The sequence below is a fragment of the Symphalangus syndactylus genome, chromosome 11 (genome assembly GCF_028878055.3).
Source record: "Symphalangus syndactylus isolate Jambi chromosome 11, NHGRI_mSymSyn1-v2.1_pri, whole genome shotgun sequence".
NCBI lineage: Eukaryota > Metazoa > Chordata > Mammalia > Primates > Hylobatidae > Symphalangus > Symphalangus syndactylus.
In genome coordinates, this window is record NC_072433.2 from 80,935,873 (window position 1) to 80,959,406 (window position 23,534).

Here is a 23,534-nt window from a genome sequence, read left to right on the forward strand (position 1 = left end):
CTTTGATGGCTACTTCTATTCTCGAATCTCCGTTAATCGACTTTGTGCTATTCCCCTCTTTTCAACATCTTCCACTTGGTGTACATTCTTTACTTTTAGTACAGTGCATGACAGTTGCAATGCTTTAAATCTAAAACCGCCTAACAAAGCTGACGCTTTAGGTAGGGTAGCTTTAAGCTCTGTGAAGTGTTGATTAAAAACCCTTTCCCAGACTCAAACTGATCTTTTTGGAGATTAATAGAATATTAGATAAAAGGAAGACGAACAATTCAAGAGACTCCCACTCAGTCATTCTATATAAGGAAGGAAGGAAAGTATTCAATTTTTGAAAGGGAGTACCTCCTGGAGTCTTTTATTTTATATTATTACGGCCACTAATAAGTAATAATAAAATAACCACCAACATCATCCCCCTTTTTGCCACCCATATTTCAAAGATGAGAGTGTCTCACATTTATTTAAAGACATTTTTTTTTTTCTCCACAGAGGCATGTGGAAAGTTTTTGAGAAATTTTTACACTTTCTGTAGTAGTACTCTTTCTTAAATGAATTAGGATTACAGACACCAACAGGAACCTTTCAGTTAACAGTAAAAAATATGATTGTAACAAGAGACACATATGTGTTTGGACTGAACTGCAGATAATCCAGAGAAACAAACAAAATCTAACTTATTAGCATGGATAATATAGTTAGCATATCTCTGAAAGGGGCTAAAGGTTTTAAGAAAGCTGTAAAAGAAATGTAAGTTATTTTCAGATTGAACACAGTATATCAAGAACCTATATACACGAACTTGGAGGCAACTTAAACTCACCAGACTCCTCTTGGAAAACACATTTATTTATGGCATATTCAAGTTTATTTTATAAACAACAGTTTAATGATAGGTTGTTCAGATTTCCTTGCTAAGGAGATATTTTAGATATTAAAAACGACTCTCTTAGAAATGTTAGCTTTGTAAAAGGTGCAAGCCAAATAGTGACTCAACTGAAGTTAGGATATTACCTTACAGCAATACTAACAGAAATAAAAAGCAGCCAGAAGGTTTAAAATATTGATGGACGCTGTCTCATCTTTCCTTTTATGTTTTTGCTTTAAAAAATCTCTATGCAATTGGGGAATAAGCAAGAATTCTTCTAAGCAAGAATAATAACACCGCTGTTCTTGGGAAAATTGTTTTTATTTTAAAATGGAAATGGAAATATAATATGCAGGAAAAGCTTGTGCTTTCCTTTTTTTTACTTTGCATAAACAATAATAATGCAATCCAGGTCAAAGCACAAGGCAGAAACTCGAGAAAAGAACAATTATTACAAGTACATGGTCTTCTTTTCAAATATCCATGAAAACATTTAACAACTGGATGGCTGGTATCTACAGAAAGCTCCAAAGCAATAATCTGGCCTTTAAGTTTCGACAGGACTATTTTGAATCTTAGATTTATCAGTCACTCCTTTCCCATTCTACTTGTTCTAAGAATTAAGTATATAATTAAAATAAAAAGCCCGCATCCTGACTTTAAATCTCCACTCTCCTAAAAACCTGTTTGAGGAAACAAAAATGGAGAAGAAGATCAGAACAAAAATATTGTTAACACTGGCCGCCCTCATGCAGGTGGGCTACTACCAACTGCTGGTTGTTACTCCAGGAAAATCAAGGTGGACATTATTACATTTATATCAACAAACCCATAATCAACAGGTTAAAAAATCCTACATTACAAAGAATCTGATCACTTATCAGTTGGTGGTCTGGAATAGTTTGCCTAGCTCCCTCTGGGCTGCTACAGCTCAGATTCACAAGTAGAAATTACATTTACACAACTTAAGTTTGCAAATAGCTCTCTATAAATAGTTAAACAAGGCCTAACCACCCAGCAGTTTTAAAGTATTAGAAGCAATTAAATAGTGATTTATTCTAGTTATAAGTAAAGGTTTAAAAAGAGGAGAGATGATTTGAGAGAAGGAATAGCAGTGATTTGGTTTATAAACTGAGCATATTTATTTTGCTCTAATTCAGGTGCAGAAGCGTCGCAAATTTAGCATTGCACAAGTGTTAGTTTTTTATAAATGCTATAAAATTGTTTCCTGTCAACATTTTCATATACTGAAAACACGACACAATTTATAATACCTTGAAAAATATATTCAATTCACATCAATTCTTGAATCTCTCACTGGAAGATACCATTATTTTACACAGTTCAGCACTACTTCTAAAATAGTAACGATTGGATAAAAAGGGTCAATATCACAGACAAATGTGCTTGACGTTGTTGGGGTTTACTCATTTTAAGCCATCCAGTAGCTGAATAAAATGCCATTTTGATTTTTCCTCCTATATAGTTGATTTTGCTTAAGTAACACCAAAACATACGCATACCTGACCACTCAAAAAACATCTTTAATTTGTCATAATTAAGACTATAGAACTAATGCATGTACTTGTATGTCAAACACAGCAATGAGATATCAACAGCTTTAAAACTTGTTGAAATCGGTTCATAATATAAAAACATTTAAGCACGAAGTGGTTGATTTTAAGTTACTTTTCTGAGGCATTACACAGTTCTAAGTCATTTTGGGTACATTTTATCATGTCCTCAAATAAGGCAGGCATATTAATTGTTGCACACACTTTAAAAAAGGATGAAAACTATTAAATTCATGTTCTCATCTATTAGAAACAATTTTTACTAGCTAATTAAACTTGTCAAGTAATTAAAATATAATGTGAAATTTTAAGATTTTAATCTAAAAGTCAGCAAAACCTTAACATCTCCTGTATTTCACAGTGTTGGCCACATCTTAGCTGGATTAAAATATTTCATTGTTCAAACTGCAGGGCTAAATCCTACAGAGGAAGCAGAGTGCTAAAAATTATACCATTGGACTGAGAGAAGAAATTCTTTAACACCAAGTCCTTCTCTTCTTGTTAAAGCAGAAAACTAAAAGGATAATTTTAGCCCCACTTAGCCTTTCTGAAGAAAAAGGCTGCAGAGCACATAGGTTTAGTTTCCTGATGACAATAAAAAAATTCTCTCCCTAGAAGGGCCTAACTCCAGGAAAGCTCAGAATAGATCATTCTGGAAAGGATTAACAACAATCTTTCTCCACAGAGAGATTTAAAAAGCAAAACTTAAGTGTGTTATATCTAAATTACAATGCCACTCAGTACACATTATGTGTTTAAAAAGTAAAGTCAATCCCAGTGATAACAGTTGGAAATTCCATTGAAAATGGGACCTTTCACACCTACACTTAAAAGAGCTGCCCATCATTGTTTTGGTTTTAACAGTCTCTTCTGAAATCAGAGACTTGTGTAAACTCTCACAATCAGCTGGCAAAAGGATTTTCAGCAGTAATGTGGATTCAGTACTTTATAATTTTTATGCAAAGTTTTTTTTTTTTTTTCTGGTCCCGAAATGAAAACAGGGAGAGAACAATTTGCACTCCCCAAACTACATGGTACATCATGGCATTCAGGTTCTGAATTTGAAATCGGCTTTGGAGTGGGTGTGTGGAACTTCCTAAAAAAAAAAAAAAAAAGAGGTGGGTAATAAGATGCCCTCGGTGACAAACCTAGTTAAAATGGAAATCTGAAGTCTGGAATAAAAGTTTGCTCCAGTTGAGAGCGGGGAAAGATGGACATGATTAAGGAGGGGGAAGCAGCAGCGGCTGCGCTACGGCGGGCGCTAGGACCGCGCCGACGCCGCCCGACCCGCAGCGCCCGCGCGGTCTCCGTCAGGGCAATTAGAGCCTCGCGGGCCGCGCCAGGCAGGGCGCTGTCAGCCTTAATCTGAGCGCTGACTGGCAGCGCTCAGCCCGCGCTCAGCCCGCAGGAAGCACGACCAGTGAACCCATATTGCTTTGACAGTTGCACTCATCTAGAAATAATGCAAAACGCTATTTAGATGTATATATCACGACCCTGTGCTCTGGGAAGAAAACAATCTAATGAGGGGCTGGGAGTCCGCTCGACGACACAAGCAGTGAGGAGGCGTGCAGGTGCGTGCGCCAGGGCGGCCTCCCCTGTTGCGCTCGCTCCTCTTACAGCTCTTCGTGCTTGATGCGGTGCGAGCGGCGCGTAACAGCCGGCTTCAGGGAGCTGGTCTTGGCCTCTGAGGCTTCAGTAAAGAATTTGAAAATAGAAGGGAAGCTCTTCCAGGAAGTTAGCTCGTGACGGTCGGTGCCTGCAAAGAACCACACATTCGGTTACCAGGTGGCCACGCGGGCCCGGACGCGGTGACGGCGGCGAGGTCTAGGCCGAGCCCCGGCTCCCGACCACCCCGTCCCTCCTCTCCCCTCCCCTCCCCTCCCGCCTGCGCCCCGCCCCTCCCCTCCCGCCTGCGCCCCGCCTCAGCCGCCCGCGCCCCGCCTCAGCCGCCCGCGCCCCGCCCCTCAGCCAGGACCCCCGCCCCCTCGCGGGCGCTGGCCAGCCGACTCTCAGGGCACAACTAGGGCTACGGGGTCACTTGCCCCCTGGCTCAGAGGAACTCAGACTTCGCTATCCGCGGCGTCTAGGCGTCTCCGGCCTGAGTCCCCATCCCTTTCCCAACGCGGGGACGCGGCCCGGATCTGTCCCGGGGTCGCCCGAGGCGCGGCTAGCCGCCCGAGGCCTCCGCCTCTCCGGGCCAATGGAAGCGCTGGGCGGGAAGGGCCACTCCCTCTCCCTCCGGGAAACCACCCACTCCCGACACTCGGAGCGCGCGGGGATTGGTTTCCCCTGCGTGCGGGATCGGCTGCCATTCACCCCACAGCGCCTCTTTCCTTGCTTCCCAAGGGGGTGGTGTGGAGGGGAAGGGGGAAGGATTTTTCTTGCCTCTCCCGGAAGCTGTGCTGTTAGACACGATTACCTCAGCTAGGTCACTGGGACCAAATCATACGGGACGCTTAATGAAGGACCACATTCAAAAGGGATTATGCCTTGAAGTGTCCTGGCGGGCGACATTTTTACAGATTTTAAGGGGCAAATTTAGAACAGCTAAAAAAAAGGTTTCAAAGCAGTGACTACTAAAAGAGCATTTAGGCCTCCCATTTTGTCAGGAGGAATTCAACTTAGAAAATGCAGGTTAGCTGTCAATTTATGGGGTTATTTTATTTTACTACAGCTTCTCTCTGTGGTTTTGATGTAATACTAATGTACAGCATGTTTTCAAATCAAATGGACCTTCAGTTTAACACAGGCAGCGGATAACACGGATGCAGGCATAAGAACAGATGAGGAAATACATTTATCTATTTTTGACTCCCTGTGATGGCTTATGTAGCATTTTACCAGTGGCTTCATAAATGAGCATTTTTTAAAATTAAAAATTAAAATAATTACAAAGACTTCCACAGAAATAAGGAGTGAATAGCTTTTAAACGGTTGAAATCTCTTCCTAGATCACTCAATTATGCAGAGAGATACCGCTTGGAAGTCTCTGGATTCAGGGCCTCAGTCTGATACTTTAACATTGTTAATGATAATTCTTTAGTCTGTAATAGTAGGTCATTGCTATGGTTACTCTACAATGGTGCAACACTTTGCTTTCCCCTTCAGCTATTCGCTGAGACCTGGTAACCACATTTGTTGCCTAGCAACAGTTTTGTGACAGTATCACAATCTAGGAGTTACAACAATAAGGATGCTATGGCTGCTGTCGGCCAGAGAGCAGAAAGCTACAGTCTGTGCCTGACTTAGCTGTGGGAGCTGGCCCTACTAGAGAACCCCCCTCTCTTTATCGGTGCCCTCCCAAGGATTCTCTCTATCCTTTCCTCTGCAGATTGGCCTCATGAACCTGAATTTGAAACTAAGACCCAGTATTAAAGTCATATCCCCCAACGCTACTGTATTCAGACTAAAAATGAGGTCATTTTATTTGCTTACTCATTTTGGGCAAAATTCATTGTTACTTAATAGGAAGGAGGGATGAGTGTAGGTTTATCTTGTTAAATCCTAAAGTGCTAGGTGGATTTTGACAATTCTTCATAGAATTCTTGGGGGAAAATTATATATATATGCCTGCTTGCATCAATAGGTGTTATAATACATAACATCTAGATATTATTATATTTTTACTGATTTATTCAAATGACAATCTTAAAGGATTCTTTTGAATTTGGAGGCATTTATATTTTCCAAACCTAAGTGAGCATATGCTCAGACATACCTGCTTTAAATGATATTTGTGGGTAGATCTAGGAGGACCAGTTTCTGGACAGGGTTATCAAATGTGTGTCTCTATTCTATAGTGTTTGCAACCCTAGTTTCACGTCAGTAATAACTACACAGTTGCACTTATAATGGTAAGACATTTTAAAATCAATTATAATTCATTTTGAAAGAGCATTCTCAGATGCATACTACATGGCAACACCCATACCCAAATACAATAAGCCAAAAAAAAAAAAAAAAAAGGTGTTAATTGTCTCTTTTCCTAACCATTTCCCAAGCTTCCAGCCACATTTGGCATTTCCTCCATAGTGATCACACTTACACCTACTAGTGTTACTAAGGCTATGATCAATTTGTAAGCTTTCTCAGGGAATTCCCCTCATAATTCCTCCCACCCCTTGAAACCAATTCAATCTATGAATCTAGAGGGACCTAAGGAGTCAACGGTCTGAAGCAATTTTAACTCCTTTATTTCTTCTTTACTGCTAACAATCCTTCTGAAGGATGAACAGATTTCCCTGGTGATAAAATGACTACAAAAGCTTTTTAGTTTTAGCTTTTGATGACTCTCTGCTTGATTAGTCCTGGACCGAAAAGATCAGAGTCCCTGAGATAACTGAATACTTGCACTGGCTCTCAACATTTACTCTTGTAATTTAAGAGTATAAATAATGAGAATGTGTGCTTCTGTCAGAGGAAGGGAAATTGCTAGGAGTAAAGGTAATAAGGTAGGTTAGCAACTGAATTACAGAGAATGGAGTGGAAGGGAGAGAATTCTCCCTAAACTAAGGAATGATAACATGAATATGTAATATAAAAATGTCTTTTCTAAATTTTTGGAAGTAGATTTTTAATGATTTTTAAAATACCATTTGGATGTTGAATAATTACTTGTCTATCTGGGACTGCATATATACATTTCAAGAATGTGTTTGGAGACCATTTTCAAAAATTTAGGTCCAAAGTTCTGTGAAAATATTTACAGATGAATATGAAACTCTATCCATGACAATGTTCAGTGAATAGAAACTTTTGAGAGCAGGTTTCTAGTACTTAAAAAATACATCACTTTAGGGGACATTAAGTGGGGTGCTTTTTATTCCATCAGTACAGAAACACTAGACCATTACATTATTTGTTCATAAAAGGATATAAAAGGTAGAAGTTTAGGTCAATCAAAAAAGCAGCCATTTATTAATAAAATGCAATGATGTAGAAGTCACAGGGAAACTAGTTTATTTAGCACTAACCTTGTTATTTGAAGGAAAAAAACATGGTTTTATGGTCAAGGTCTAGTCTTTTCACTGCCACCACTTTACCCTGATCAAAAGTCTCCACTTTTCAAACCCATAATTTTCGTAATTTAGAGAGGTTCACAAAATATAAGGAGTAAAAGGTTTATCCACATTAAATATCTGCCAAGTTCTCAAGGAATGATTTTGGTATCATTTAGGAGTGGCAGGTTTGGTCTAACTGGATAATTCACCTTTGGAGTGAATTCAGTTTCCTAGTCTATAACATCAATTCAGTATAAAAGTAAAATGTAAAGGATCACAGCACTTCATTACAAAAAAATAACTTTGCTAAGTTTCAATCAGTGGTTCTTAATGGAGATGATAATGGCCTCTGGAGGCATTTTGGAAATTTGCAGGGATATTTTCAGTGGTCAAGATGATTGGAAGGTGTTATTGGCATTTATTGGGAGAAGGTCAGGGATAGTGGATATCCTGTAATTTGCAAGGCAGTACGGAATTGTTCTGCAGCCCACATGATTTTCACATGTTCAGCAGCTATTCATGTAGTTGAAAACCTGTTTATAATTATATGGATTAGAATTTAAATATGTTTTACAGATAATCTTAAAATACTTTTTGCATGATTTTACTATATACTGAATTTTCCAGGAATACAACTACCATGTAAATCGAAAGGGTTGTGCATTTTATGTTTTTCAGAGTCTTACCAAGAGTGGTTTACCATATGAAAAAAATGTCATAACTGATGGCACCATGCCCATGGTACTTGAGTTGCCAATAAGCATACCTGTATCAGCTCGCATCTGTAGCTGTCAAATTCATGATGATTCCATGCATAGGACCAAGTATCTGACTACTTTATTATGTCTTCTCATGTAGGTTTGCCTAAGCACTTTAAATATTGAAATCCATATTATTTTATTATGAATTACTTTTATTCCTTCTACATGTTAACTACAGCATTACAAAGATTTAACAATCTCATAAGTAGGTAGATTATGTTATCTGTAGAATTTATTTCAGGGCAGTAAAAGCACGGCATAATATTTGTTATAATAGTAGGTAATCAAAGGTCAGCTTAAATAAAAATGAATAGTTAATTCCTTCTTACTATATTAGAGATTAATTCTTCCAATAATCTGAACCCTACTCTAGCTATCTCTTTTATCCTTGTACAGAGCAGAAAATACCTATTTTTCATTTTTCTTATGTTTCTTCCACAAATGCCACTTGTCAATGATGTTATTCATTGTGAAGTGACTAAAAGGCAGGGGATCATCCAATGAAAATACTACCCTGAATATCCTTGACTTATCATCACTTGTTTTAAAAAATGAACTGTAGCAAATTTTAAAGGCGTGAAAATAGCAAAAGTGGTGAAAAAGATTAGAAACTTTAAGAATCAAGAATGAGACTATAAATCATATGAGAAAGATCAAATTGCTAAAATGTGTCATTTGTTTTCCCAAAAGACTACATATTTAAGAAAAAGTGCCTTGTAATAGAACTGACAAAGAGGGAGGCTATATTCAAGTAATAGCATTTAGAAAAAATGGTTAAAAACAGCAATGAGAGTGGAATAGCAAAGAATAGGCTAAGAGAGATGAAAACATTACTGCATCTTCTGTCTTATCTATTCCCCTTACTTCTGCCTGTGAATGACTCTGATTCAAGTGTTTCTTATACATCAACCCTGCCCACACTCCTCTTTACTTGATCTTAGTGTTTAGAAGTATTTTTGTGGGGGCAGGGGCAAAAAGTAATCAAAGTATGCTACTGAGTTAGCAGCCAAAATCCTGATGTTTACTTTGGCAGATGTATATTATTTTGAAGCTGTACGTCATTTTATGCAGTAGATGTCTTAAAGTTATATGGGAATATAATTTCTGTTAATGAAATCTATTTTTAAATGAAGACATGGGTTATTTACCTTTTCAATGAATCCCTTAATAAAGTGAATAATTTTCTGGTAAAGCAAATAATCATTCTTCAAATGATATCACACACACACATGCACACACACATACTAATCAGATTTTCCAGAGATAAGGTTTACTGGTAAACAGTAAAAAGACTGAAGAACAATCTGAGTGTAGAGTAACATCACCAAAAAGATAATTTAGAAGAATTTCTTCATCTGCTATTCACTCTTATAATTATTGTTAGTCACTGTATCTTACATGGTCCTAGACCAAAAGGTCATGGAATACAGGCATACCTTGAAGATATCGTGGGTTTGGTTACAGACCACCCCAATAAAGTGAACAGTGCAATTAGGTGAATCACACATTTTTTTGGTTTCACAGTGGATATAAAAGTTATGTTTACACTATGCTCCAGTCTACTAAGTGTGCAAAAGCATTATGTCTAAAAAGACATTGTACGTACCTTAATTAAAACATGCTTTATTGCTAAAAATGCTAATGATCATCTGAGTTTTTAGAAAGTTGCAATTATTTTGCTGGTGGAGGGTCTTGCTTCCATGTTGATGGCTGCTGACTGGTCACAGTGATGATTGCTAAAGATCAAGGTGGTTGTGGTAATTTCTTAAAATAAGACAATGATGTAGTTTGCTGCATTGATTGACCCTTCCTTTCCTGAAAGATTTCTCTGTAGCATGTAATGTTGTTTGACAGCATTTTACCCACAGTAGAACTTCTTTCAAAATTAGTCAATCCTTTCAAACCTTGCCACTGTTTTATCAACTAAGTTTACGCAATATTCAAAATTCTTTGTTGTCATTTCAACAATGTTTACAGCACCTTCACCAGGAGTACATTCCATCTCAAGAAACCACATTCTTAGCTCATCCATAAGAAATAACTCCTCATCTCTTAATGTTTGATCATGAGATTGCAGCAATTCAGCCACATCTTCAGGTTCCACTTCTAATTCTGGTTCTTTTGCTATTTCTACCACATCTGCAGTTTACTTCCTTTACTGAATCTTGAATCCCTCAAAGATGTTCATCCATGAGTGCTGGAATCAACTTCTTCCAAACTCTTGTTCTTATTGATATTCTGACCTCCTCCCATGAATCACAAATGTTCTTAATAGAAGCTAGAATGGTGAATCTTTTCCAGAAGGCTCTCAATTGACTGTACCCAGATCCATCAGAGGAATCACTATCCCTGGCAGCTATAGCCTTACAAAATGTCTTTTTTTTTTTTTTTTTGAGATGGCGTCTCACTCTGTCACCTACTGCTGGAGTGCAGTAGGCACGATCTCGGCTCACTGCAACCTCTGCCTCCCAGGTTCAAGCCATTCTCCTGCCTCAGCTTCCTGAGTAGCTGGGATTACAGGTGCGCACCACCACGCCCAGCTAATTTTTGTGTTTTTAGAGACAGGGTTTCACCACGTTGGTCAGGCTGGTCTTGAACTCCTGACCTCGTGATCTGCCCGCCTTGGCTTCCCAAAGTGGTGGGATTACAGGCATGAGCCACCATGCCTGGCCACAAAATGTATTTCTTAAATAATGAGACTTGAAAGTTGAAACTACTCCTTGGTCCATGGGCTGCAGAATGAATGTTGTGTTAGCAGGAATGAAAACAACATGAATTTTCTTGTACATCTCCATCAGAACTCTTGGGTAACCAAGTGTACTGTCAAGGAGTGATAATATTTTGAGAGGATTCTTTTTTTTTCTGAGCAGTAGGTCTCAACAGTGGGCTTACAACATTCACTAACCTATGCGGTAAACAAATGTGCTGTCATCCAGACTCTGTTGTTCCATGCATAGAGTGCAGGCACAGTAGATGTAGCATAATTTTTTTTTTTTTTTTTTGAGATGGAGTCTCACTCTGTCACCCAGGCTGGTGTGATCTTGGCTCACTGCAACCTCCACCTCCTGGGTTCAAGTGATTCTCCTGCCTCAGCCTCCTGGGCAGCTGGGACCACAGGCATGTGCCACCACGCCCGGCTAATTTTTGTATTTTTAGTAGAGATGGAGTCTCACCATGTTGACCAAGATGGTCTCGATCTCTTGACTTCATGATCCTCCCACCTCGGCCTCCCAGAGTGCTGAGATTACAGGCGTGAGCCACAGCGCCCAGCCAATGTAGCATAATTTTTAAGGCCCTAGGATTTTTAAAGTGGTAAATGAGTATTGGCTTCAACTTAAAGTCATCCGCTTCATTAGCCCCTAACAAGAGAGTTACCCTGTCCTTTGAAGCTTTGAAGCCAGGCATTGACTTATCCTTTCTAGCTGTGAAAGTCCTAGATGGCATCTTCTTCCAATAGATGACTGTTTCATCTACATTGAAAATCTGTTGTTTAGTGTAGCCACCTTCATCAATGGTCTTAGCTAGATCTTCTGGATAACTTGCTATAGCTTATACAGCAGTACTTGCTGCTTCACCTTGTGCTTTTATGTTCTGGAGATGGCTTCTTTCCTTAAATCTCATGAACCAACCTCTTCTAGCTTCCAACTTTTCTTCTGCAGCTTCTTCATCTCTCTCAGCCTTCACAGAATTGAAGAAAGTTAGGGTCTTGCTCTGGATTAAGCTTTGGCCTAACGGAATGTTATGGCTTTTTTGATCTTCTATCCAGACTACTCAAACTTTCTGCAGATCAGCAATAAGTTTGTTTTGCTTTCTTATCATTCATGTGTTCACTGGAGTGGCACTTTTAATTTCCTTCAAAAACTTTTTCATTGCATTCACAACTTGGTCAACTGTTTTGCAAGAGGCCTAGCTTTCAGCCTGTCCTGGCTTTTGACACGCCTTCCTCATTAAGTTTAATCATTTTCATCTTTAGATGGAAAGTGAGAGATGTGAGACTCTTCCTTTCACTTGAACACTTAGAGGCCATTGTAGGATTATTAACTGGCCTAATTTCAATATTGCGTCTCATGGAATAGGGAGGCCTGAGGAGAGGGTAAGAGATGGTGGAATGGCCAGTCCAAGGAGCAATCAGAGTATACACTACAATTATCAATTAACTTTGCCATCTTCTATGGGCATGATTCTTAGTGCCCCAAAATAGTTATAATATTAACATCAAAGATCACATACACATAACAAATATAAAAATAAAGAAAAGGTCTGAAATAGTGCAAGAATTGAAAAAAATGTGACATAGAGACACAAAGTAAGCACATGCTGATTTTGTTTTTGAAAGGGCGGTAACAGGCTTCCTTGACACAGGGTTGCTGCAAATCTTCAATTTGTAAAAAATGCAATATCTGCAAAGTGTGATAACGTGACGCTCAATAAAACAAGGTATGCCTGTAATTTTAAGAATCTACACATAATTTACATCCTAGGGTTTGGCTTAGAATAGGGAATATCAATTGTTCACCTTTGAATATGAAAGATCATTTTTTATATCTTTGTTCCAGGGAGAAAAAACCCAAACATGTGCCCCACCCTCTCACCCTGCCCCCCACAAAAGAATACATTTTTAAAGAAAAAGGTAATGAATAAACTTTGTAAATTACTATGATAAAGGAGGCAGGAAACTAGAAAGATATGAAACACATTAATATTAACAGGATAGTATGTCTATGATATTTTCAAAATGACAAGGCTTGATTTTGAAAATTGATCTTTAACAAGAAAAAGAAGTATGGGCAATTAGGAAGTAATGAAGACCCTGTCAATATAGCTGTGTTGATAATAACAGGTAAGGGAATTCTTGAGAAAATCTAATATATAAAAATCAGGAGATCTGTAATATGCGTTATTGAGTCCCATTGGGATTAACTAATGAACTTACGGGCTTAACAGCAGTTATTTTTAGAAAGCTATAAAGAATCAGAGAAATATCAGAACACTGAAAAATAATGTGCCTTCTAAAAAGAAATAAAATATAACTACTAAAATTCACTTAAAAATGAATTCTAGAGCTTCTAAGAACAATATCCTTTTTGAAAAAATGAAATACACAGTTACTAATATTTGCACAAAGAAGGGCTTCTACTGGAAATCCTCCCAGTTAGAAGGGACAGGTATGAGCCGGCCACACTGGGAGTAGTGAATGGGGCGTGGTGGGGTGTGCACCGAGATTGTGTAAGGAAAATGCCAAGTGCAGCTCAGAAAACATGTTACAATGCCTTGTTGAATTACCTGCATAAGATACAAGCAAGTCTCTTTCCATTGCTAACACAGTTGCAAGCCCTTTAAAGTTGAGATTGTATTGAGACAGTAAAGGCAAGAAGTCAAGTTTGACCAGAGATAATAGGCTAAAAGAAAGACACAAAATCAGCAGCGGAGACTTTGGGTCATTTGCGGCTTCTGGCACAACCTATCCTTTCCTCTAACTCCTTTTCTGCCAAGTAATTCTCATCTGGCGAAGTGTGGGGGTGGTACAAGAGGGTGTAGTGGGGGCGCAGTGGAACTTGGGGCAGTTTAAGACTCAGGGAAGCCGGGTGCGGGGCCTGTTATCTCAGTACTTTGAGAGGCTGAGGTGGGGCGAATCTCCTGAACTCAGGAGTTGGAGGCCAGGCTGGGCAACATTGCAAAATGCCCTCTCTACCAAAAATACAAAAAAATTAGCCAGGCGCGGTGGCATGCACCTGTAGTCCCAACTACTTGGAGGCTGAGGTGAGAGAATTGTTTGAGCCCAGGGAAATAACTTTGGGAAGTAAACTTATTCCTTTTTTTTTTTCCTTTAAGACGGTCTTGCTTTGTCACCCAGGCTGGAGTGCAATGGTGTGATCTTAGCTCACTGCCAGCCTCGACCTCCGAGGTCCAAGCAATCCTCCTGCCTCAGCCTCCCAAGCAGTTGGGACTACAGGCGTGCACCACCATGCCTGGCTAATTTTTGTATTTTTAGTAGAGACAGGGTTTCTCCATGTTGGCCAGGCTGGTCTCGAATTCCTGAGCTCAGGTGATCCACCCACCTCAACCTCCCAAAGTGCTGAGATTACAGGCATGAGCCACCATGCCAGGCCGTAAATTTATCCTTGAGGTGCAGTAGACAGCCTGCCTTGCTGTGGGTCTCTGACTTTCAACCTTGGCTGGCTTCTCTAATCAACCTTCTCCCAGACAATAAAAAGTGGATGCATTTTTGTTACTTTGATTGCCTATAAAATCTAGACAGCTGTTATATAAATGTTTTATTTGGTTTTAACTCTTGTCTTATCTCACATACTACTCTCACTGTTGCCACAAAGTCTTGCCTCCAGGGTTACACTGTTTCCCATTAAAACTTCAGCTCAAGCCTGGGCAAAACCTCCCTTTCCAGTTTCCCTTTGTCATTTTCAAAAGTAACTTTACTAAAAGATTGTAAGTTAGCATAGAAGTAAACAAGGGAATCACAAGCAAAGAATCACAAAGTAGTTACTTCCCTAAGAACACGTTTCTGATTCTAATAGTCCCAACACACTTAGCAAAGAGCTTTACTGGGCCCCAAGTTCCTTCATTGTAAAATAACACTGTTGAAAAGGGCTGGTAGAACTTTACAGATATCTTATCAGGCTTTTCCTCCCACCTTCCCCTCTCTGCTCAGCTGGGTACCTATGGCTGCCAATTTGAGAGACAAGATGTGGCGGGGGGGGAGGGAGGGAGAGGGGGAGAGGGGAGGGGGGAGAGAGAGAGTGAGAGAGAGAGAAGCTAGCGCAGGGAAGAATGAGACAATGAATTGCAAAATGTTCTCCTTATTTCAAAGCAAAACAAAAATGTGAATTTACTAGTTCGAATATCCAAATCTATGGCCCTCCTCCTTTCTCAATTGTGAATTCTATTATAAAGGATATATTGTGTGGAGAGAGAGTTTTCTCAGAATTCCTGTGATTGACTAATTTGTACATGCATTCATTGTATGCCAGGCACTGTTTCTTGGTGCTGGGGGTGCAGTGGTGAGCAGAGAATATAAGGGCTCTGCACACTTGATAGGGGAAAATGACAACAAATAAAAAGTAAACCAATGAACGTGCAAACTTCAGAGAGTTAGAAGTACTAAGAAGAAAACCCAATAGGGGATGTGAAGAGAATGAAGGGGAGGATGAGGTGGGAAGGAGAAAGAAGGCCATCGGTTTCAACTGGGTGAAGAACACTTTTGACCTGAGACCTGAGTGGCAATAAGGAGCCAGGTGAAAGTCTGTGGGCAGAGTGCTTTAGGCAGAGTTGTGGAAGAACAAGTGCAGGGGCTCTAAGGAGGAAAGAAGTTGTCATGGTTGAGGAACTCAAAAGGTTAGTGGGACTGGAACATGGTGGGTGAGGGGAAAGTGGTGTCAGATGATTCAGAGAGATGTGCATTCTCCAGGCCATGTGAAATCTTGCAAGTCATACTGAAGGGTTTTATTCCAAGTTCATTGGAAGATCTGTTTACAGGGTTTTAATCAGGGGAGAAATATAAACAGACTAGCATTGTAAGAGTACACTGGCTGGTATGTAGAGAATGAGTTACGGGGTCAGAAGGATGAATTTAACCCTTCCTGACTGCATTTACCAATTCATCCTGCCTCTAGAGCATTCTCTGGGACTCTCCTTTACACGGCTCAGAGTACAAAAATTCAGTTACTGCTAACTCACATATGAGGAATAAAATCAATCTGTAGCAATAGTAATATGAAGTAGGAGTTGAAAGAAAGCCTAGTAAAACAATATTTGAAGGTAGTGAATTAAAAAATGGAGTTGAACTAGAAATAACATTTTGCTAACAATTCTGCTTCTGTCATATACTCTGATACCTCTGGTTTCTCGGCCCTTAGGACTGTTGTGTGTGGTGGTAAGGTATTGGGATGGGGAATACACTGTCATAATATTCCATTTCTGCAATCAGTCCAGAGGTAACTGGTGGGCCTACCCTCCAGGCAGGCTCTTCTACTGAGTTCTTCACTTCTACAGATGGTCACAGCATTCTCTTAGCTACTCTACCTCACAGCCTGAGTCATCTTTGATTTTTCTCTCTTGTTTGCTGCCTCCTGATCCAATCAGTTAATAAATTCTGACAATTAAACCTCATGAAAGTTTTTTTCTTCCTTTCCATTCCCTCTGCAATCGAGAGTGATCTAGATTTTTTTTTTTTTTTTGAGATGGAGTCTCGCTCTGTCGCCCAGGCTGGAGTGCAGTGGCGCAATCTCGGCTCACTGCAAGCTCCGCCTCCCGGGTTCACGCCATTCTCCTGCCTCAGCCTCTCCGAGTAGCTGGGACTACAGGCGCCTGCCACCACGCCCGGCTAATTTTTTTTGTATTTTTAGTAGAAACGGGGTTTCACCGTGGTCTCGATCTCCTGACCTCGTGATCCGCCCGCCTCGGCCTCCCAAAGTGCTGGGATTACAAGCGTGAGCCACCGCGCCCGGCCACAGTGATCTAGATTTAATGGTAGATCATTTAGAGTTCAGAAATCCCTCCTAACGGATTTTACTTTCAGTCTTCAGTCTCTCCCCTTTGATCTTGTGTCCTGCTACCAAATGAAAAATTGTAAGCTATCATTTGTGTCACACACCTCTTCCTATGCTTCAAAATATCCAGTGTCTCCTCATTATATCAAATTAGGTAGAAATTTCTTAATTAGGCTTAAGGCCTTCTATTCTCTGGCTCCAGCCTCCTTTTCTAGGTTTATCATAACCTCAACTCTGCTTCTATAAGTATCCCCTATCCTGTCAGGTCCAGTTCCATTGACATTCCTTAAGCCTTTTCAAATTCTTTATTAAACATCTTTATCTACTCAACATATGCTGTCTTACGTTTCTGTATTAGCTTATGTGTCTTTAAAATTATAAAGCAATGCCCAGGCCCACACTGATAAAAGCAAATCGCAAGGAATAGATACCTGTGTTTCTTTTGATTCTAAAATCCAGTCAGAGACGAGATTACTATAATAAAGTTTTTGAAGGTAGGGGTCAGACTTTACTCATCTTCAACAAAGATTGATAAATCTACCCTGTCTATATATATTTGAGACAAGGTATTGCTCTGTCACCCAGGCTGGAGTACAGGGGCGCAATCATGGCTCACTGCAGCCTCTGCCTCCAAGGCTCAAGAAATCCTCTTACCTCAGCTTCCCGAGTAGCAGGATTGTAGAGATGGGGTTTTGCCATGCTGCCCAGGCTGGTCTTGAACTCCTGGGCTCAAGCGATCTGCCCGCCTCAGCCTCCCAAAGTGCTGGGATTACAGTCATGAACCACTGGGCTTGGTTGCAAATCTACCTTATATTGAAGTGTATGCTAGCTCTCAGAGTTAAGAAGAAATTCCTGGCCAGGCGCCATGGCTCACGCCTGTAATCCCAGCACTTTGGGAAGCTAAGGCGGGTGGATCACGAGGTCACGAGATCGAGACCATCCTGGCCAACACAGTGAAACCCCGTCTCTACTAAAAATACAAAAATTAGCTGGGCGTGGTGGTGCAGGCCTGTAGTCCCAGCTACTTGGGAGGCTGAGTGGGGAGAATTGCTGGAACCCGGGAGGCGGAGGTTGCAGTGAGCCGAGATCACACCATGGCACTACAGCCTGGTGACAGTGAGACTCTGTCTCAAAAAAGAAAAAAAAGAAAAAAAAAACACCACAGGAAAAAAAAAGAAAAGCTGAAGAAAGTAGAGTATATTTCTTGCCTTCTCCAACAAACTGATGAGGTGGACTCAGATCGCCATAGTCCATACTGACTAATTGATAAACACTGACAGATACTCAAAGATCCTCCAGATCTCTTTAGCTAAAATGTTGTGCTTATTAGTAAATACAATTTACTAGCATCAAAGAGTTTTAGTGCTAGCACTGAGAACTCACAGAAAGTCAAACTTTAAGTGTTCATGAGCTTGTATTCCCAAGATGTAGTTGACTTGGCCGAACTTTAAATGCAGATGGAAATATATCAAATATAAAACTGAGACTCTTTTCCTTTCTCATTTTCTTTTCTTTTCTTTTTTTTTTTTTGAGATGGAGTTTTGCTCTTGTTGCCCAGGCTGGAGTGCAAGGGCACGATCTTGGCTCACTGCAACCCCACATCCTGGGTTCAAGTGTTTCTCCTGTATCAGCCTCCCGAGTAGCTGGGATTACAGGTGCGTGCCACCATGCTCGGCTAATTTTGTATTTTTAGTAGAGGTGGGGTTTCACTATGTTGGCCAGGCTGCTCTCGAACTCCTGACCTCAGGTGATCCGCCAATCCTGGCCTCCCAAAGTGTTGGGATTACAGGCATAAGCCACCGCACCTGGCTTTCTTTATCATTTTAAAAAGTAACTTTACCAAAAGATTGCAAAGTAACATAGCACTAAACAACAAAATGCAAAGAACCATAAAAGAGTTATTTCCCTAAGTACAAGTTTCTGATTCTGATATTCTCAACACATTCAGCAAAGAGCTTTGTAGGGCCCCAAGTTCCTTCACTGTAAAGTAACACTGTTGACATTTTGCCTTAATATAGTCAATATTTACAAACAGGTTAAGCATTGAGATAGTAAAAATTTTCAGAAGATGTATGTCTAATTGTTTTAAAAGCCACTTCAATATTTACTTCCTCTACTAAGCCTTCTTTGATTAACCTTAGCTCATACCAACTACTCCCTTTATGTTTCAGTATTTTTTATACAGTTTATACTAAAATTTTTTTTTTTTTTTGTGAGATGGAGTCTCGCTCTGTTACCCAGGCTGGAGTGCAGTGGTGCAATCTTGGCTCACTGCAACCTCCTCCTGCCTCAGCCTCCCAAGTAGCTGGGAGTACAGGCGTGTACCACCACACCTAGTTAATTTTTGTATTTTTGGTAGAGACAGGGTTTCACCATGTTAGCCAGGCTGGTCTCGAGCTCCTGACCTCAGGTGATCTGCCCACCTCAGTCTCCCAAAGTGCTGAGATTACAGGCATGAGCCACTGCGTCCGGCTAGTTTCTATTAACTTATCATGTACTTGCTTTGCTTTACTAGTCATTTCATGTATGAGATATACCTTGTTTTATTGCCATATCATTTGGGGAGAAGGCCTCCAAATTATTTATCCCAGAAATCATAGTTGAGGCTTTATAAATGTTTGTAAATGTTTATAAATGTTTGTTGTATAAACAGGTTTCACAAACACAATTAACCATAAAATTTATGCTTACAAGTGTTATTAAAAACTTAGAAACTTGGCTTTTATATTATTTGATGATGATTCCCATTTTGAAGTTAAGGAAGTGGGAGCCTACAGAAGATAATGACAGTAAAAACTTGTGAATTTACAAAGCTATTGGTATTCTGAATATATGGATAAATCATTATATGAACTTCTGTATGCGCAGCATAATTTTGTATTGCTTTGACAGACTTTCAAAAGCATATATCTTGCTTTGTGGCCACTAGAAAGAGGAAGGAAATAGGTGGTAAACTAGCCAGTATAGATTACCCCAGTCACTTAATGATTTGGAATTGTTCTAAAGCCCACAGACCAATTTGGGGATAATTGATATATTTAAAATACTGAGTGCTATACACTGAATGTTTGTTTCTCCTCAGAATTCATATGTTGAAACCTAATCTCTCATGTGGTGGTATCTGGAGAAGGGGCTTTTGGGAGGTGATTAAGATATGAGGGTAGAAACCTCATGAGTGGAATTACTGCCCTTATAAAGGTCACCCCAGAGATCTCCTTCACCCCCCTTCTTCCCTGTGAAGACACAGTGAAAAGATTACTGTCTATGAAAAAGAAAGCAGGCCCTCATCAGACATTGAATCTGCTGGCTCCCTGGTCTGAGACTTCCCAGACTTCAGAACTGTAGGAAATAAATTTCTGTTGTTTATAACCCACCTAGTCTATCACAGTCTGTTATAGCAGCCTGAATATACAACAGTCTGTTATAGCACACTGAGTTTTCCAATTAACCCACATGATATATCTTGCCATTTATTTAGATCTTCTTTAATGCCTCTTAATAAAGTTTTATCATTTTGTCCAAAGAGGATTTGCACTTCATATATTAGACTCATTTATTCATTAATTCATGTATTTATGATTACATTTTCCTGAGACAGTGTAGATTCAAATGCAGTTATAAGAAATAACTGAGGGGTCTTGTGTTCCTTTTATCATTTTCTCCAATGGTAACATCTTGTGAAGCCACAGTGCAGTATGACAATTGTGATGCCGACAATGTCATTTAAGATACAGAACATTTCCATCACCACAAAGATTCGTCATATACTGCCATTTTATAGCCACCCCCACTTCCTTCCCCCCAACTCCCCTCCTTAACCCTTGGCAACTACTGATCTGTTTTCCATTTCTACAATTTTGTCATTTCAAGAATGCTATATAAATGAAATCATACACCATGTAAACTTTTGGAATTGGCTTTTTTCATTCAGCTTAATTCTCCGAAGATTTATCTAGGTTGTTCTGTGTCAACAGTTTGTTTCTTTTTATTTTTGAGTAGTATTCCATGGTATAGATACACCATAGCTTGTTTAACCATAACCATTGCCCTGTTCTTGAAGGACATTTGGGTTGTTTAGGTTTTTGGTTTTTTTTTTTTTTTTTTTTTTTTGGCTATTATGACTAAAGCTGCTAAAACATTCACGTACAGGTTTTTGTGTGAGCATAAATCTTAATTTCTCTGGGATAAACTCCATTGCTTCGTTTCTCTGGGATAAATGCAATAATGCAATGGCTAGGTAGTACGTTAGTTGCATGTTTAGTTCGTGTTTAGTTTTTCAAGAAACTGGCCCACTATTTCCAGGTCCATTGTGCCACTTTATATTCCTTCCAGCAATCTATGAGCGATCCAGTTTCTCTGCATCTTTGCCAGTAATAAGTCTTGAAATTAGGTAGACTGATTTGTCATATTTTATTCTTCTTTTTAAAAACTGTTTTAAGTATTCTAGATCCTTTGCCTTTACATAGAAATTTAGAATAATTTTGTCTATATCCACTGTGCTGTAAAGGATTAACCTTGCCCAAAGAGAGGCCTGGCCGCCCTCAGCACCTGGGGAGTAATCTCTTAGCCCTTGGAATGTTCTGACTGATATGAGTGGCTTCCTTTATTTCAACCTTTGGACTGTGTTGCCATCAGGTTGACATTTGGAGGGTCTGGAGACTAAAGTTTGCCATGTGGGTGGTGAACATGTCAAAGTAACTGAATCCCAATAAAAACTCTGGATACCAAGCCTCCAATGAACTTCCTAGATTTAGAATTCTAAATATATTCTCAAACACTGTTGCTGGAAGAAGACAGAGGTGTCCATGATTCAACTGAGAGAGGACAATTGGAAAGTCATGCTTGGAACTTTCCTAAACATTGCCATATGTGGCACTTCCTTAGCTGATGTTAATTGGTATCTTTTCACTGTAGTAAGCTGTAACTGAATGTAACAGTTTTCAATGAGTGCTGGCAAATTACCAAATCTGAAGGTGGTCTTAGAGATGCCCAAACTTGCAGTTGATGTTAGAAGTGAGGGCAGCTTTGGGACTTCAAAATTTTACATCTACAAAAAAATCTTGCTGGCACTTTGACAGGAATTCTGTTAAACTTATATATCAATTTGTGGAAAATTGACATCTTTATTATGTTGACTGATCAAATCTATGAACATATGTCTTTTAGCTTTTTTTTTTAATACTGCATATTTGTTGGTGCTACTATAAATGGATCTTTAAACATTATACTTGTTGTTGGCATATAGAAATGCAGGCCGGGTGCAGTGGCTCATGCCTGTAATCCCAGCACTTTGGGAGGCCGAGGCGGGCGGATCACCTGAGGCTGGGAGTTCGAGACCAGCCTGACCAACATGGAGAAACTTGTCTCTACTAAAAATACAAAAAAAAAAAAAAAAAAAATTAGCCAGGTGTGGTGGCGCATGCCTGTAATTCCAGCTACAAGGGAGGCTGAGGCAGGAACATCACTTGAACCCAGGAGGCAGATGTTGCGATGAGCCGAGATTGCGCCATTGCACTCCAGCCTGGGCAATAAGAGTGAAACTCTGTCTCAAAAAAAAAATGCATTTGATTTTTGTGTACTGATTTTGCATCCAGCAACCTTGCTAAATTATCTTTTTCATCCTAAAAAATTATCTGTAGATTTTGAATTTCCTAAATAAACAATCATATCATGTATGAATAATTCCACTTTTGTTTTTTTCTTTGTAATTCTTACATCTTTTATTTCTTCCAATTATAAATTTAAGAAAACTTTAAACTATAAACAAAATGCCTCCAATGTATTTATACCATTAACTAAAGAGATGAATAAAATATCACATAAATTATTATGAACAATGTAAAACTGGCATCAAGGTACTATATTTTCTTTTTTGATTGATTTCTTAATGATGCACTTCAAAAAGACCTAGCTATGTTAGGTAATGTCCTTCAGTTGCTGACTACTGGTCATGAAAGTTCCTGTCACCATATGACAGATTCTGTTAGCTTCTGGAGAATCAGTTACGATCCTAACACTATGATTTCTTCTCATCCTAGTTAAGATCATGTAGAAATAGACAATTTTTTGTTACATTTAGCCTCCAAGTCTATAGTTGTTCTCACTCTGTCTGGTACTACACTATTTTACTCCCAGTTCTCTCCCCAAAAGCATTTCTTCTCTGAATGTCTTTTTTTTTTTTTTTTTTTTAAATCCCACAATGCAACTGCCTTCCACATGGCAAGAATTCTTAAAGGATCCTGAACTTATTTACTTTACGTCACTAATACATCTTCCATTAATAGAAAAATGCATTGATTTAAAAGTAAATAATATATTCATGTTATATAAGCAGCAAATTACTACTGTTGACTAGTTTAGAAAATAACATGAGAACATGTAAGATGGGATTGACTACTTAATCCTGGGATAATATAACAAAGTATCAGGATACAGAGAATTCATGTACAGTTAAACTGATATAAAGTCCCACTAAGAACTGATTTATGGGCTGGGTGTGGTGGCTCACGCCTGTAATCCCAGCACTTTGGGAGGCCGAGGCAGGCAAATCACGAGGTCGGGAGTTCGAGACCAGCCTAGCCAACACGGTGAAACCCCGTCTCTACTAAAAATACAAAAATTAGCTGGGCATGGTGGCGGGCACCTGTAATCCCAGCTACTACGGAGGCTGAGCCAATAGAATGGCTTGAATCCAGGAGGCGGAGGTGGAGGTTGCAGTGAGCCAAGATTGTGCCACTGCACTCCAGACTCCAGCCCGGGTGACAGTGCGAGACTCTGTCTCAAAAAAAAAACCAAAAAAAACTGATTTATGAAAAAAATTGAACACAACC

The 23,534-nt window shown here is 39.5% G+C and overlaps 1 protein-coding gene across 9 annotated transcripts in view; it reads right to left on the reverse strand.

Moving 5' to 3' along the window:
* Positions 1 to 827: 827 nt before the first annotated feature.
* The window catches only part of ARB2A (ARB2 cotranscriptional regulator A), a 480,464-nt gene continuing 457,757 nt past the window's right edge, over positions 828 to 23,534 (reverse strand). For all 9 annotated transcript variants that reach the window (XM_055233330.2, XM_055233328.2, XM_063612385.1 and 6 more), the window contains one exon: positions 828 to 4,195. In XM_055233330.2, the coding sequence (XP_055089305.1) occupies positions 4,053 to 4,195 (143 nt within the window). In that variant the 3' untranslated portion in view covers positions 828 to 4,052. The remainder of the gene's footprint in view (positions 4,196 to 23,534) is intronic.